This window comes from Typopeltis vanoorti, chromosome 11 (genome assembly GCF_054136105.1).
Source record: "Typopeltis vanoorti isolate ZY-2024b chromosome 11, IOZ_Tvanoo_1.0, whole genome shotgun sequence".
NCBI classification, from domain to species: domain Eukaryota; kingdom Metazoa; phylum Arthropoda; class Arachnida; order Uropygi; family Thelyphonidae; genus Typopeltis; species Typopeltis vanoorti.
In genome coordinates this window covers 63,384,511-63,396,998 of record NC_143559.1, presented here as the reverse complement: position 1 = coordinate 63,396,998, position 12,488 = coordinate 63,384,511, and the positions used below count along the sequence as shown (strand labels likewise).

The window sequence follows — 12,488 nt, the reverse complement described above, 5'->3', positions numbered from 1 at the left end:
TGTTAAGGGATTTTAGAAGGCTATATCAATAATGTAAAAAAGAAAAGCTATACGGCATTGACTGCTTCATTACATATTTTTATTTGCCACCTGAAAAAATTCACAAAAATAAGTCTTGATTTTTGCTTTAAATAAACCATTAAGAACAGCCAATGCCCACAAAAAGAGACATTTGTGTTGGTATGGATGGTTTCACTAAAGCCTTAACTAAGGAGATTTTCTGGTAATTTCTACACTCTTCCTTCCTGATTTTTGTGTAGACCCAAACTTTACCATGCAGGTATTCGAAACCAAACCTAATGGAACAGGGTAGCTACTCCTTATTCCCGAAGTGTCTTATTTCTGTATAATGCATATGTTCTTCCAGCCATTTTGCCTGTTTTGAGCAATGAAAAAAAAACACAAGTTTCTGGGAGAAAAACTCTCCACTTCTGAATGAGACTGGCTAACTCACCATTTGATTGAAAACACCTGATGAAGGTTCCTCAACATCACAGACAGGATTCAAACCCAGTTCTTTCCAACCAAAGAACTTGTCTAAACCACCTGAGTTACAGAGGCTAATTTCTACACTAATACAATAAATAATCTGTAGAAATGAGAATCACATACTGTCACAGAAGACAGCCACACAAGCTGATTTATGTCTGTATTCACAGTGCAATAGAGCATAGGAAATAATGGAAAATGCAGTTTCATAACTCATGGCTTGCTGTAATTATTCTGCTTTACAAAATATAGTGCACTCTTACTTATTCAAGGCATGGATTACTTCATTTGCAGGTTATCCATGTATGATTGTTTTGTTTATTTGAGTATTTGATTCATATACATCCTTACTTGACTCATCTCATAGCATGCACAAACACACAGGGAGCAGGAAGTGTGTGATAAGATCACATTTCTCAGTTTGTGTCTAAAGCAGTAAAAAAAAAAAAGCAAAAATTACAGATTGTCAGATTAAACAATGTATGAATGTAAGAGTCACACTACAGTTAGAATAAATAACATTTGTAAAACAATAAAATATAATTTCTTGGCTGAAAAGAAGACCTCAGTTTGAATCTTATCTATGACATAAAGGTGGCAGGGTTTCCCTCCTGAAAACTCTGGTTTTTCATCCCATAAAAACAGGCAAACCTGGCAGAACACAGTCAGAAATAATACACTCACTTAGCCTTATTGCTTCAGCCATGATTCCAAACAATTCCCACACCCAAGAAAATATATAGTTTGGTTATCAGTGTTTTTCAGTCATCTATGCAACCCTCTCTTCCATCAGTTCAGATAGATAAGAGTACACTGTCACAAATCTTATTTCAAGTTTGTATTTTTCTGTATAATCGACTTAATCTAAAAAATTTTTTTTATCAATATCTTTCAAAGTTATCTTGCAAACTATGTAAAGGTTGGCTGATGTATGGCAGCAACAATTAAACTGCTTACTATGGGTTAGAATAAGCACCCTAATGGTTAACTCTGTGATAATTTACTCAAGTTATTTTTCTAGTGTACGTGGAAGCAAGTATAATATATATTTACATCATACTGTTGGTAATATCGAATATGTATATACTTGCTCTTAGCTTACCATACTGCCAAAGCCTAACGTCCAGAAGTGTTCATTCCTAAATTCTAGAACTCCATCAAGGGTAGACGCTTCTCTAAGACACTTGTCTAGCTGGCCAACAATATGTGATGGAGTTGTCTGTAATGAGATATTAATATACACTATGAACATGAAAACAACTAAAGTGAATTTCATGAAATCACACTGTAAATACTTTTTACTAAGAACTACAGTGGATTTAAAAATGCGCATAACACATGAGTAAAGCAACTTTACTTTCACTATAGCAAACCAGTAGGGATCACAGAAACAATTTGTCACAGTGGATAGCTGGCTATAGTGCATTTCTTTATGATGTTTGCTATGACAGTCAACTGTAGTTATGTACAAAAAAGAATTGCATCCTGCTCTATAAAAAATTCAAAATACTAAACAAAAAAACTGCGCTTTTTAATTAATTATTTTTTTTTGTTAAACTTTCCTCAATTACTGCGATATCAAAAATTACTTGAGGTCTACAAAATACACAACACTGCTGAAATTAAACTACACTCATCTTAATCCTTAAAACAATTGATTACTTCACACAGTAATAATTGTCATTATTTCTGATGTTAGAGTTCAAACTCAGAATAATTGTGTTTCTAAATTAAATACTTTATTTAAATTATAAAGTTTCATTTAAGAATTAGTCTTAAATTTTAAAAATGCATACCCTGTTGAAATTATTCTTGATGCTATCAAGCTTTTCTTTAGTGCATTCTGAAGAATTATTGATGTTTAAAGCAATACAAGTTTTATAAGTCTAACAAAATCATTCATTTTCAGATCTGTGTTGATTTAGTGTAGTTGGAATTACTTCCCAGCTAATACAACATGCAATGAACTGAGTAATTAACAGCTGTTGATTGCTTTTAATTAAAAAAGCTATCGTAAAGCTTTCTTACATCTTGGATTTGAACCTAGGCCTTTTTAATCCAAGGACAAATCCTGCATTGTCCTTGCAACTGTTCTATAAAGCTACAGATTCAGAAGAAAGTTATCATTAAAGCAAGGCTTTATACTTGCTTGGTTTCTTATATGGTTACTGTTTGTCTGTTAAAACAAGCATGAATTAATCAATATCAGTCAATTTATAGTTAAACCTTTGAACATATTCAACTGTAAACTGATGATGATGATGATGTACAAAAGAGGTCTGGCAGCAACAATTAAACATTTTCTATCTTTGTATACCATTCCATTATACTGCCATACTATAAGTAAATAGATGGAATTGCTATGAAAAATACTGCTAACAAGCATTTAACCTATAAAACAACAAAGTTACACAATAAACACAGTAATAAATATTTCATACTGAAAATAACAGTACATCATCAGTGTGTATGTGTGTAAACAACAAGCAAATCAAAGAACAGGAATATAAGGTACGGCATTAAATAATTTAATACTAAATTTTCTAGCATGCAGCAAAATAGTTGCTGCATGCTAGAAAAATTTATATCAATACTAATAAATAGTATTAAAACTATTTTGGATATTTACATAAACTGAGAACCTCCCCAACTTTTTTTTTTCATTTGCGAGGTGGGGGGGGGGAGAAAGACAATCATTTCGATTCAGACTAGGCTGATGTAAAAGAACTTTACAACTTTTAATTTCTAGCATGCAGCAACTATTTTTAATTGGTAAACCAGTTGTATATATAATCCTGTTCTTTTATTTGCTTGTTGTTTACACAGTGATGATGTAGTGATATTTTCAATATGAAATCTTTGAACTTTCATTAAAGTTTATTACTGTGGTTATTGTGTAATTATATTGTTTTATAATTATGCCACAGGCACCACAAACATTTTTGTAAATGTCAAGTCAATGAACTAGAGGCACATCTGCTGTTGATATTTTTCAATTCCATCCATAAAAAGTTGTAACCCACCAGCACAGGTAAGTATGTGCATGCCAAATCCCATTCTTATTTTGCAAAGTTGAGCATACATACAAGTTCCTCAAGCAGCCAACAGTTATAGCAGTCTACAAGATCTAACAGCTTCCTCTGCCAGGCACATCTGTTTCCTGAGCAGTTGTTGCTGCGTCATGCTAATGTAAACTATTTCTATTAAAAGCTTATTTAATATTGTCAGTCCATTGCATTTGGGGCTTACCTCTTTTCCTAATACATGCCAGATCACTTAATATATTCTTTATGTCCAAGTGAATGTCCTGCATTCGGACATGGCTGAGCTATTGAAGTCTTTCTGTACACAGGATAGTGCTAAGAGATAGCAGACCAATCCTCTGATATATCATTATTCACAAAGTCAAACCATCTTACTCTCAAGATACTCCTTAAATGCCACTGCTCAAAAGCATGAAGTCTCTGATCATTACTCTTACACAATGCACAAGTCTGAGTTTTATAATGCATAATAGACAATCAGATCAGAGTATTGTAAATTAAGTTCTGTTCTTACTGCTATTCTGCTATCTTTACACTCCAGAAGTCATTTCTAATCTTTCACCCACTTCCTTCTTCACCTCATCAATATCAGTTACCAGAATAACTGAAGATATTTGTTCCATAGAGCATCCTTTAAGAAAGAAGAGGGCTTATCTTTAATCAAATGCCTTTTGAAGTCAAAAAAACATTTCATCACAGGTTTTTTAAACATTTCTGAAGGATCTATAACATATCCCATAAGGATTAGGTGGCAAGAGACGGCAGTACTTGTTTGACAGTCTCTTCATCAGTTACCTCTTATAATTACTGTTAGTCTTGGGCCAGCCATCTCTGATTGACTACAGGCAGAGACTGAACTGCCCATTCAGTCTCCAAAAGTTAGATAGGGTTAAAAGACCTTACTCCCTATAAGGGGATAAAGGATATTAGGTTGTTTTTTTCTTCTTTTTTCTTTTTGGTAAAAAGTTAGTGTATCTGAGCCTTTAAGTGAAATGGCATTAAAGATCATACTCCATTTTTTGTTCAATGTATTATGGTAAAGTGGGTTCTCAATAGCTCTGCAACTCTAATAAAACTTTGAAATGCTTGCTTGAAAATTATCTCTAACAAGCACTGTATTACATGATAACATATTGTTGTGTCCTGAATAAACCAAGAAAAAGAATTACCATTTTTTTTATTCAGGAACAACTTTCTTTAAATATAGGCAGAGAATGTGGTGTGTTGGCTATAAACTGGAAAGGTGTATATATATATATATGTGTGTGTGACAGAATGATCATTGACTCGGTTAACATACATAGTTTTATGAAAAAAATTGAATGACTAGAACCGAGATTTAATTAAAAAGGTTTTAATATAAACACACTACTAGTTTCGGCCTGTAACAGCCTTCTTCAGGTGACATTATAAAAGAAAAAACACTAAACATTGAGGGTTAAAAGACTATGAACATCATAGACAGTCTTTATACATAATTAGCATTAAAACGTTGTAGTTGTATTTGAAGCTGTTCTTTCATTTGTTGCATTGTTGGGAGAGTGCGTGCTTGCTGCATCACGTGAATGCCAGTACATGATTACAGCTGAATGACTATCCGGGAGGTTGTAGCTTAAGTTGTTATTTAGATGAACAGGATTGAAGATGATTTCTCTCGATTCCACAATTTTTCTCTCTGTTTCGTCACTGCAACGGAAGATGTTTGTAGATTTTTCCCAACAGACTTTGTGACTTTGGTTATTATCATTAAGATTAGCCGAGAAGAGGATATGACTTGATAATGCGCTTGCTCGCTGTCTCTTGTAAGTAATGTCTCTCATGTGTTCTTCCATACGCATTTCGACAGATTTGTCTGTCTGCCCGAAATAAGGAATATCGCAGTCACATAATATTTTATATACACCAGGGTATTTGAGTTGATGATGACAAGGTTTTGGGTGGCTAATTAAGGAACGGATCTTTGGAAGTGGAGTGAACAAGGTTCTGATATTGTATTTTTTTAGAACTTTTGCTAATTTAGGTGAAACAGTACTTACGTAAGGAATAGATATATTGCTTTTGAATCTATTTGTTTCTTCTGAGTGATGTCTGGGAGGATTAAGAAGGAATTTGTTAATGATTTTCTTGGAATATCCATTAACTTCGAAAGAAGTTTTCAGATGGTTTATTTCTGTAAGCAGTTCATTTGGATCATCAAGAAGAGAACGGGCTCTATGTCCCAAGGTGGAAATTATTCCAAGCTTATGAGGAGGGAAATGATGGGATTGACTGTGCAGATATCTGTTGGTATGTGTGGGTTTTCTATATATCGATATTTTTAGTTTACCAGCAGAAGAGCGAGTCAGTTTGACATCAAGAAAAGGCAAGGAATTATCCGTTTCAAGCTCAGCAGTAAACTTAATACTTTGATGTCGGCTATTGAGATGTTCGAGGAAAACCATAAGGGATTCATGTCCATGGCTCCAAACAATGAAGACATCATCCACATAACGTTTCCAAACTTTAGGTGTTAAAATATAAAGGAAGAGATAAAATCCGTTTATCTCTTCGCTCTCTCCATCCGTTAATTCCTCGCATATATGGTGTTCCTAAAATCCATAAAGAGAACACCCCATTACGCCCAATTGTAGAAGGTATCTATTCTCCTACATACAATCTTTCAAAATACCTTGCCAAATACCTCAAAAGTTTTTCAGGGAAATCACCTTCCTTTATCAAGAACACTACAGAATTTGTTACATACATCAAGGATATTACAGTTGATGAAAATGACATCATGGCTAGCTTGGACATAACTTCTTTGTTCACTAATGTCCCAACAGATGAAGTCCTAACATTACTCAAGGACAAGTTATCCAAAAAAATGTTAGCCTTGCTTACACATTGCATCAGGTCCGGTTACTTCAAATTTCAAGATAATATTTACAAACAAAATCATGGACTGGCTATGAGTAATCCTTTATCTCCTGTTCTTGCAAATATTTACTTAGAAGATTTTGAAACCAAGGCTATCTCTTCCTTTATTTTAACACCTAAAGTTTGGAAACGTTATGTGGATGATGTCTTCATTGTTTGGAGCCATGGACATGAATCCCTTATGGTTTTCCTCGAACATCTCAATAGCCGACATCAAAGTATTAAGTTTACTGCTGAGCTTGAAACGGATAATTCCTTGCCTTTTCTTGATGTCAAACTGACTCGCTCTTCTGCTGGTAAACTAAAAATATCGATATATAGAAAACCCACACATACCAACAGATATCTGCACAGTCAATCCCATCATTTCCCTCCTCATAAGCTTGGAATAATTTCCACCTTGGGACATAGAGCCCGTTCTCTTCTTGATGATCCAAATGAACTGCTTACAGAAATAAACCATCTGAAAACTTCTTTCGAAGTTAATGGATATTCCAAGAAAATCATTAACAAATTCCTTCTTAATCCTCCCAGACATCACTCAGAAGAAACAAATAGATTCAAAAGCAATATATCTATTCCTTACATAAGTACTGTTTCACCTAAATTAGCAAAAGTTCTAAAAAAATACAATATCAGAACCTTGTTCACTCCACTTCCAAAGATCCGTTCCTTAATTAGCCACCCAAAACCTTGTCATCATCATCAACTCAAATACCCTGGCGTATATAAAATATTATGTGACTGCGATATTCCTTATTTCGGGCAGACAGACAAATCTGTCGAAATGCGTATGGAAGAACACATGAGAGACATTACTTACAAGAGACAGCGAGCAAGCGCATTATCAAGTCATATCCTCTTCTCGGCTAATCCTAATGATAATAACCAAAGTCACAAAGTCTGCTGGGAAAAATCTACAAACATCTTCCGTTGCAGTGACGAAACAGAGAGAAAAATTGTGGAATCGAGAGAAATCATCTTCAATCCTGTTCATCTAAATAACAACTTAAGCTACAACCTCCCGGATAGTCATTCAGCTGTAATCATGTACTGGCGTTCACGTGATGCAGCAAGCACGCACTCTCCCAACAATGCAACAAATGAAAGAACAGCTTCAAATACAACTACAACGTTTTAATGCTAATTATGTATAAAGATTGTCTATGATGTTCATAGTCTTTTAACCCTCAATGTTTAGTGTTTTTTCTTTTATAATGTCACCTGAAGAAGGCTGTTACAGGCCGAAACTAGTAGTGTGTTTATATTAAAACCTTTTTAATTAAATCTCGGTTCTAGTCATTCAATTTTTTTCATAAAACAATATATATATGTATATAACACTAAGACAGGAGTAAGATATTGTATAACAAATGAAAGAAAATTGTAAGACCTAACATGTTATGTATAAGGATCAGATAGAGAAATTATTTAAAGTATTGAATTTATTTAAGAACCCCATTTCATGTGTCATAAGATAGCAAAATCTGTAAGCCAGAGTCCAAAGGTCACCTTTTGACCGTCCAGTATTACGTGCTGGGGGGGATTATGAGAAAGAGAAACTAGAGTGTTTCTAGGAAAACACGTCAAGCGCATGTACGATGTAATAGAGGGAGCTGGATGCCGTGACGAAAACCCATGTGACCGCATTGGCAGGCATCGTGATACACGAGAAACGCCAGGAAAAGCATGAAAACAAAAAGGTCAAGCAGCCCCCACTCAAGGCTTTTTGGTTCCTGTTTCCTGCCCGCTCGGACGTTAGTCTAGTCCGCACCTACGGAGAAGTTCCAGGCAGGCTGTGGAAGGCATGTGCCGTCTGCCGCAGCGTACGGAATAGGGCTATTTCCTTGGACTAGGATAGCTATGCAATATTGTGCGATGGAGGAACCAAGTAGATGCCGTCTGTTCTGGCTAAGCTCCTGAGCCATATCACCCTTCCCATTGAGAATCTGGCCATACAGTTATCGAAGGTGAATAGACAAGCAGCTGACTGAGAAGAAGCCTTGATGCCCAGACAAGGCAGAAGAAAGGAACGGATATCATTTCAGAGACAGTAATGTAGACTCGTGTTATATTTTCCAGTTAAGAAAGTGTGCATTTCCCAAAGAACATTTTGTGTAGTGAACTTATTAGAACTTTAGGAACTGTCTCCAACTTGGCATAGACCCCTTTTTGTTTGAGAAATGTCTTCTTAGAAGGGCTCTACTTATTTTGTATGAAATAATTGTATTGTGCTGAGTGATACAACTAGTGACCACGTGAGTGTAGAATGTGTGATAACTTGTGATGAGATAATGTTAAGTTACATATGGTCCAAGCAAATTTGTTCATGTATTTCATTAGTAGTAATGGACCAGAGATCTTACTTAAATTTGATTCAGATTACCTAGTAGTAAGACTTTCATGTATCAATTCTTTGATTAATAAGAATGTTTCTTAGTACCTGCCTGATCTGGTTTAATATATGAATTCAAAGCCACTCATAAAAATATTATTGAACTTAGCGGGAAGAACCCACGTGTATAATTTAATAAAGCAGACCACGACTGTATGCAAGGATATAGTGGACAGAAGTTAGATATTTATTGTAGTTTAGTTACTGTGTATCACTCTGAGAGAGCCATCCTGGATAAGAGTCTTTTCTATCCTCGGTATTGGCTGGCGCAGTAAAAAAATAAATTTTGTCAATGCTTATCAGGTGGACTGTCTCAGAAGATATGTTTAATGGCCTCATCTCTTTCTAGGACAAAGCCCTAATCATTCAGTATCCTACACGTGATTAAACTTAAGAGCGACCAAAGATATTGCTTTTAAAAAGGGGAAAGATTAAAAAGAACAACGAATTAAGTATAGAAAAACCTAACTTTTAAAGGCTAAAAGGGAAAGATAAATATAATAGGAGTTATAACAATATGTCGTTCAATTAGTGAGTGAATATTTGTAATACTGTGTATTATATTTTTTGATAACATATACTGCACAATTCATTGTGAAAATTTAAATTTGAAATTTCTTTGAAAATTTTCATAGAAGTTCCATGAAAAAGAAACATTTTTATGCAGAGTTCCACAGTCTCAGGAAGTTTAACACTGGACTAAGTCTTTCTTAATTTTTTTTTTGTCTTTCATCAATTAATTGATCTAAGCATTAAAGCAATACTCAACTATTTCTGTTTCTATAATAAATTTAGTTTAATCCTTTATCCAAGTGTGAGCAAACAAAGTTTGCACCTGAAAATATCTTCAGGACTGGTGTAAGGTAGTATAACACCGGAAAACTCATAGCAAAGGTGGAGCAAGATACCATCACTCCTATCCCAGTATCTCCCATAATGCAAAACACATCTCCTTGCGGATATGTATAATGTTATGCATTAAGGGAAGGGCCACTACACAGACTAGTTTCAACCTTTATTGAGGTCTCTTCAGTGGGAGCCAGGCCCAGAGGTGGAGATACCAGGCTGAAGCAATAGCGAGGTCATCTTTACCTATAGGAGTTACCAAAAGGTGTGCCACCTTTTTATTAAATTACTCTGGATTTAGAGAAAGATGTTGAAAGCAGACATGGGAGATACTGGGATAGGAAAGATGGTAGCTTGCTCCACCTTTGCTACGAGTTTCACTACCTTATCCTAGTCCTGAAGATATTTTTAGGTGCAAACTTTGTTTGCTCACACTTGGATAAAGGATTAAACTAAATTTATTATAGTCTAACCAAGTGAAAAATAAACTTTCAACATATTTCTGTTTCTGCTACTCTCTCTCTGTCTCTCATGCCTAAAACAAACTAACAAAAGCACAGACTTCTTGAAACCATCCCACCCCTTTCTACAGTATATAGTTTTTTCAAATAACACCGGAGCAACTTATCCAGGTAAATTCTGACAGTATCAGTACTGCTTAGTGCTTCAGTGTTAATAGTGATGGCCATAGCTTACAATGCAATTATTGCTGATCTTCATACCATATCTATTACAACAGTTATTCAATTTAGTCAGAGAATCTTGCAGTCTTGTAGCAGATTTATTTAGAAGTATAACATCATCCACATAAAGCAAAGAGCTGACATTAACATCTCCAATTTTGATATCATGTTTAATACCACTTTCCTTCATAATGTGATCCATATAGATAATGAATAACAGAGGGGATAATGTACATCCTTGCCTCACACTAGATTTAACATTAAACCATCTTCCTGCACTTCCTTCAATTCTAACTGCTGACTTACAACTCAAATAAAGACTAAGTATTGCTTGATATAATGCCCCCATTAATACCATATAACTGTAGCGTTTTGAATAGCTTCTCTCTTGGCAACTTGTCATATGCCTTTTCTGGATCTACAAAACTTATATACCGATCTTTGTTATATTCCCATCTGATCCTGACAGCCTCTACTTGGCCTGAATCCAGCTTGTTCTTCACCAAGCTTCTCTTCCACAATTCTTCTTAACTGTTTCTCAAGTATACTGGCATAAACCTTACCAGGAACACTCGGTAATGAAATACCTCTGTAATTCTCACATTCAGTTTTATTTCCCTTTTTATATATGGTTACTATCAGAGCTCTACTCCAATCATCTGGAATTCATCCCTCTGTCCAGACTTTCTGAACTATGCAGTGCAGTCACTGTAGGACTTTTATACATCCATACTTGAGAATTTCTGGTCAAATATCATCTACTCCTGCTGCCTTTCCATTCAGGCTTTTTCTACTTCAAGTATGGATATATATTCCTGACTGCATGCCTGGTCAATATTTTTTACCACTGTGCTGTCATCACTGCTTGTTTCATTTAGCAGTTTTTCAAAGTAATTACTCCATACTTCAAGGATATCTTTTTCTCCAGTTTTCATGTCACCTTTATCATCTCTAACTCCTTTTACAGTACTCTTTCCTCCATTCCTAAGCTTCTTCAACAAACTCCACAATATCTTGCCACCTTCTTGATAGTTATTTTCTATGTTCTTGCCAAAGTCCTCCCATGACTTTTGCTCAGCCAGTTTTACACAGTGTTTAGCTTTCTTACATTTGTCTTTGTATTCTCTAAGAGCACAAGCTGACTTATTTGCCAGGAACTTTTGATATGTTTTCTTCTTTTCCTTCACTGCCACTTTAACTTCCTGTATCCACCACGGAGTTCTGATTTTTCTATTCTTGCACACAACCTCACTACATGACTCTCTGGCTGAATCAATCAATGTTTTCTTCAGCGCTGGCTACTGAATCTCCAAGGATTGGTTCCTGCTCTCAAACTCTTTCATTGTTTCTTGAATAATATTTGTGTACTTTAGTCTACAGTTCACATTTGAGAGGTGCTCAACTTTTATTCTCTTTAAAACTTTCTTACATGTTCTTCTTTTCAATATGAAATTCAGTTTTATCCTGCTCAAGACTAAATGGTGATCACTTCCAATTTCAAATCCTCTGTACACTCTGGTGTCCTGCACCAGTGGGAAAACATCACTATCAACAATAACATAGTCAATGAGACTTTTCTTGCCTTGCAAAAATTCTTCTCTCCATGTGAATTTGTGCCCATTTTTATGTTGGAACATTGTGTTAGTAATAACCAGTCCATGTCTTGAGCAGAAATCCAACAGGTATTTGCCATTATTATTAGCTTTGCTCTTTTCTTCAAATTTTCCCAAATATTTTTGCATGTCTGACAATCATTTCCTACTCTGCTATTTAGATCCCCAACAAGGACCAACTTTTCCTTTTTCATTGTGTCAGTTGCTTTATCTAAAGCCTCAAAATATTTCTCCACTTCTACCTTAATAGAACCTTCTGTGGGATCATAAGTAAAAATATGTGTCATTGTTAAGTTCCCCATTCTCATATTTGTTCACATCACTCAACTTGAGACTGCCTGCCATTCAAGAAGATTAGCCTTGTATTTAGTGTTGAATACTATGGCTACTCCTTCTTTTCCTTGATTGTCATTGCCTGAATATAATATTTTGTATCTATTGCTCAGAAAGATCTCACCAGTTATTGTCTTTTTCGTTTCAGTCATCCCCTATTATGTCGATC

At 35.1% G+C, this 12,488-nt stretch overlaps 1 protein-coding gene across 2 annotated transcripts in view; it reads right to left on the bottom strand.

Annotated features, from left to right (window-relative positions):
* Positions 1–12,488, bottom strand: part of LOC150101667 (zinc transporter 6-like) — a 166,407-nt gene that overhangs the window by 3,165 nt on the left and 150,754 nt on the right. For both annotated transcript variants that reach the window (XM_090400575.1, XM_090400576.1), the window contains one exon: positions 1,592–1,708. In XM_090400575.1, the coding sequence (XP_090256701.1) occupies positions 1,592–1,708 (117 nt within the window). The remainder of the gene's footprint in view (positions 1–1,591; positions 1,709–12,488) is intronic.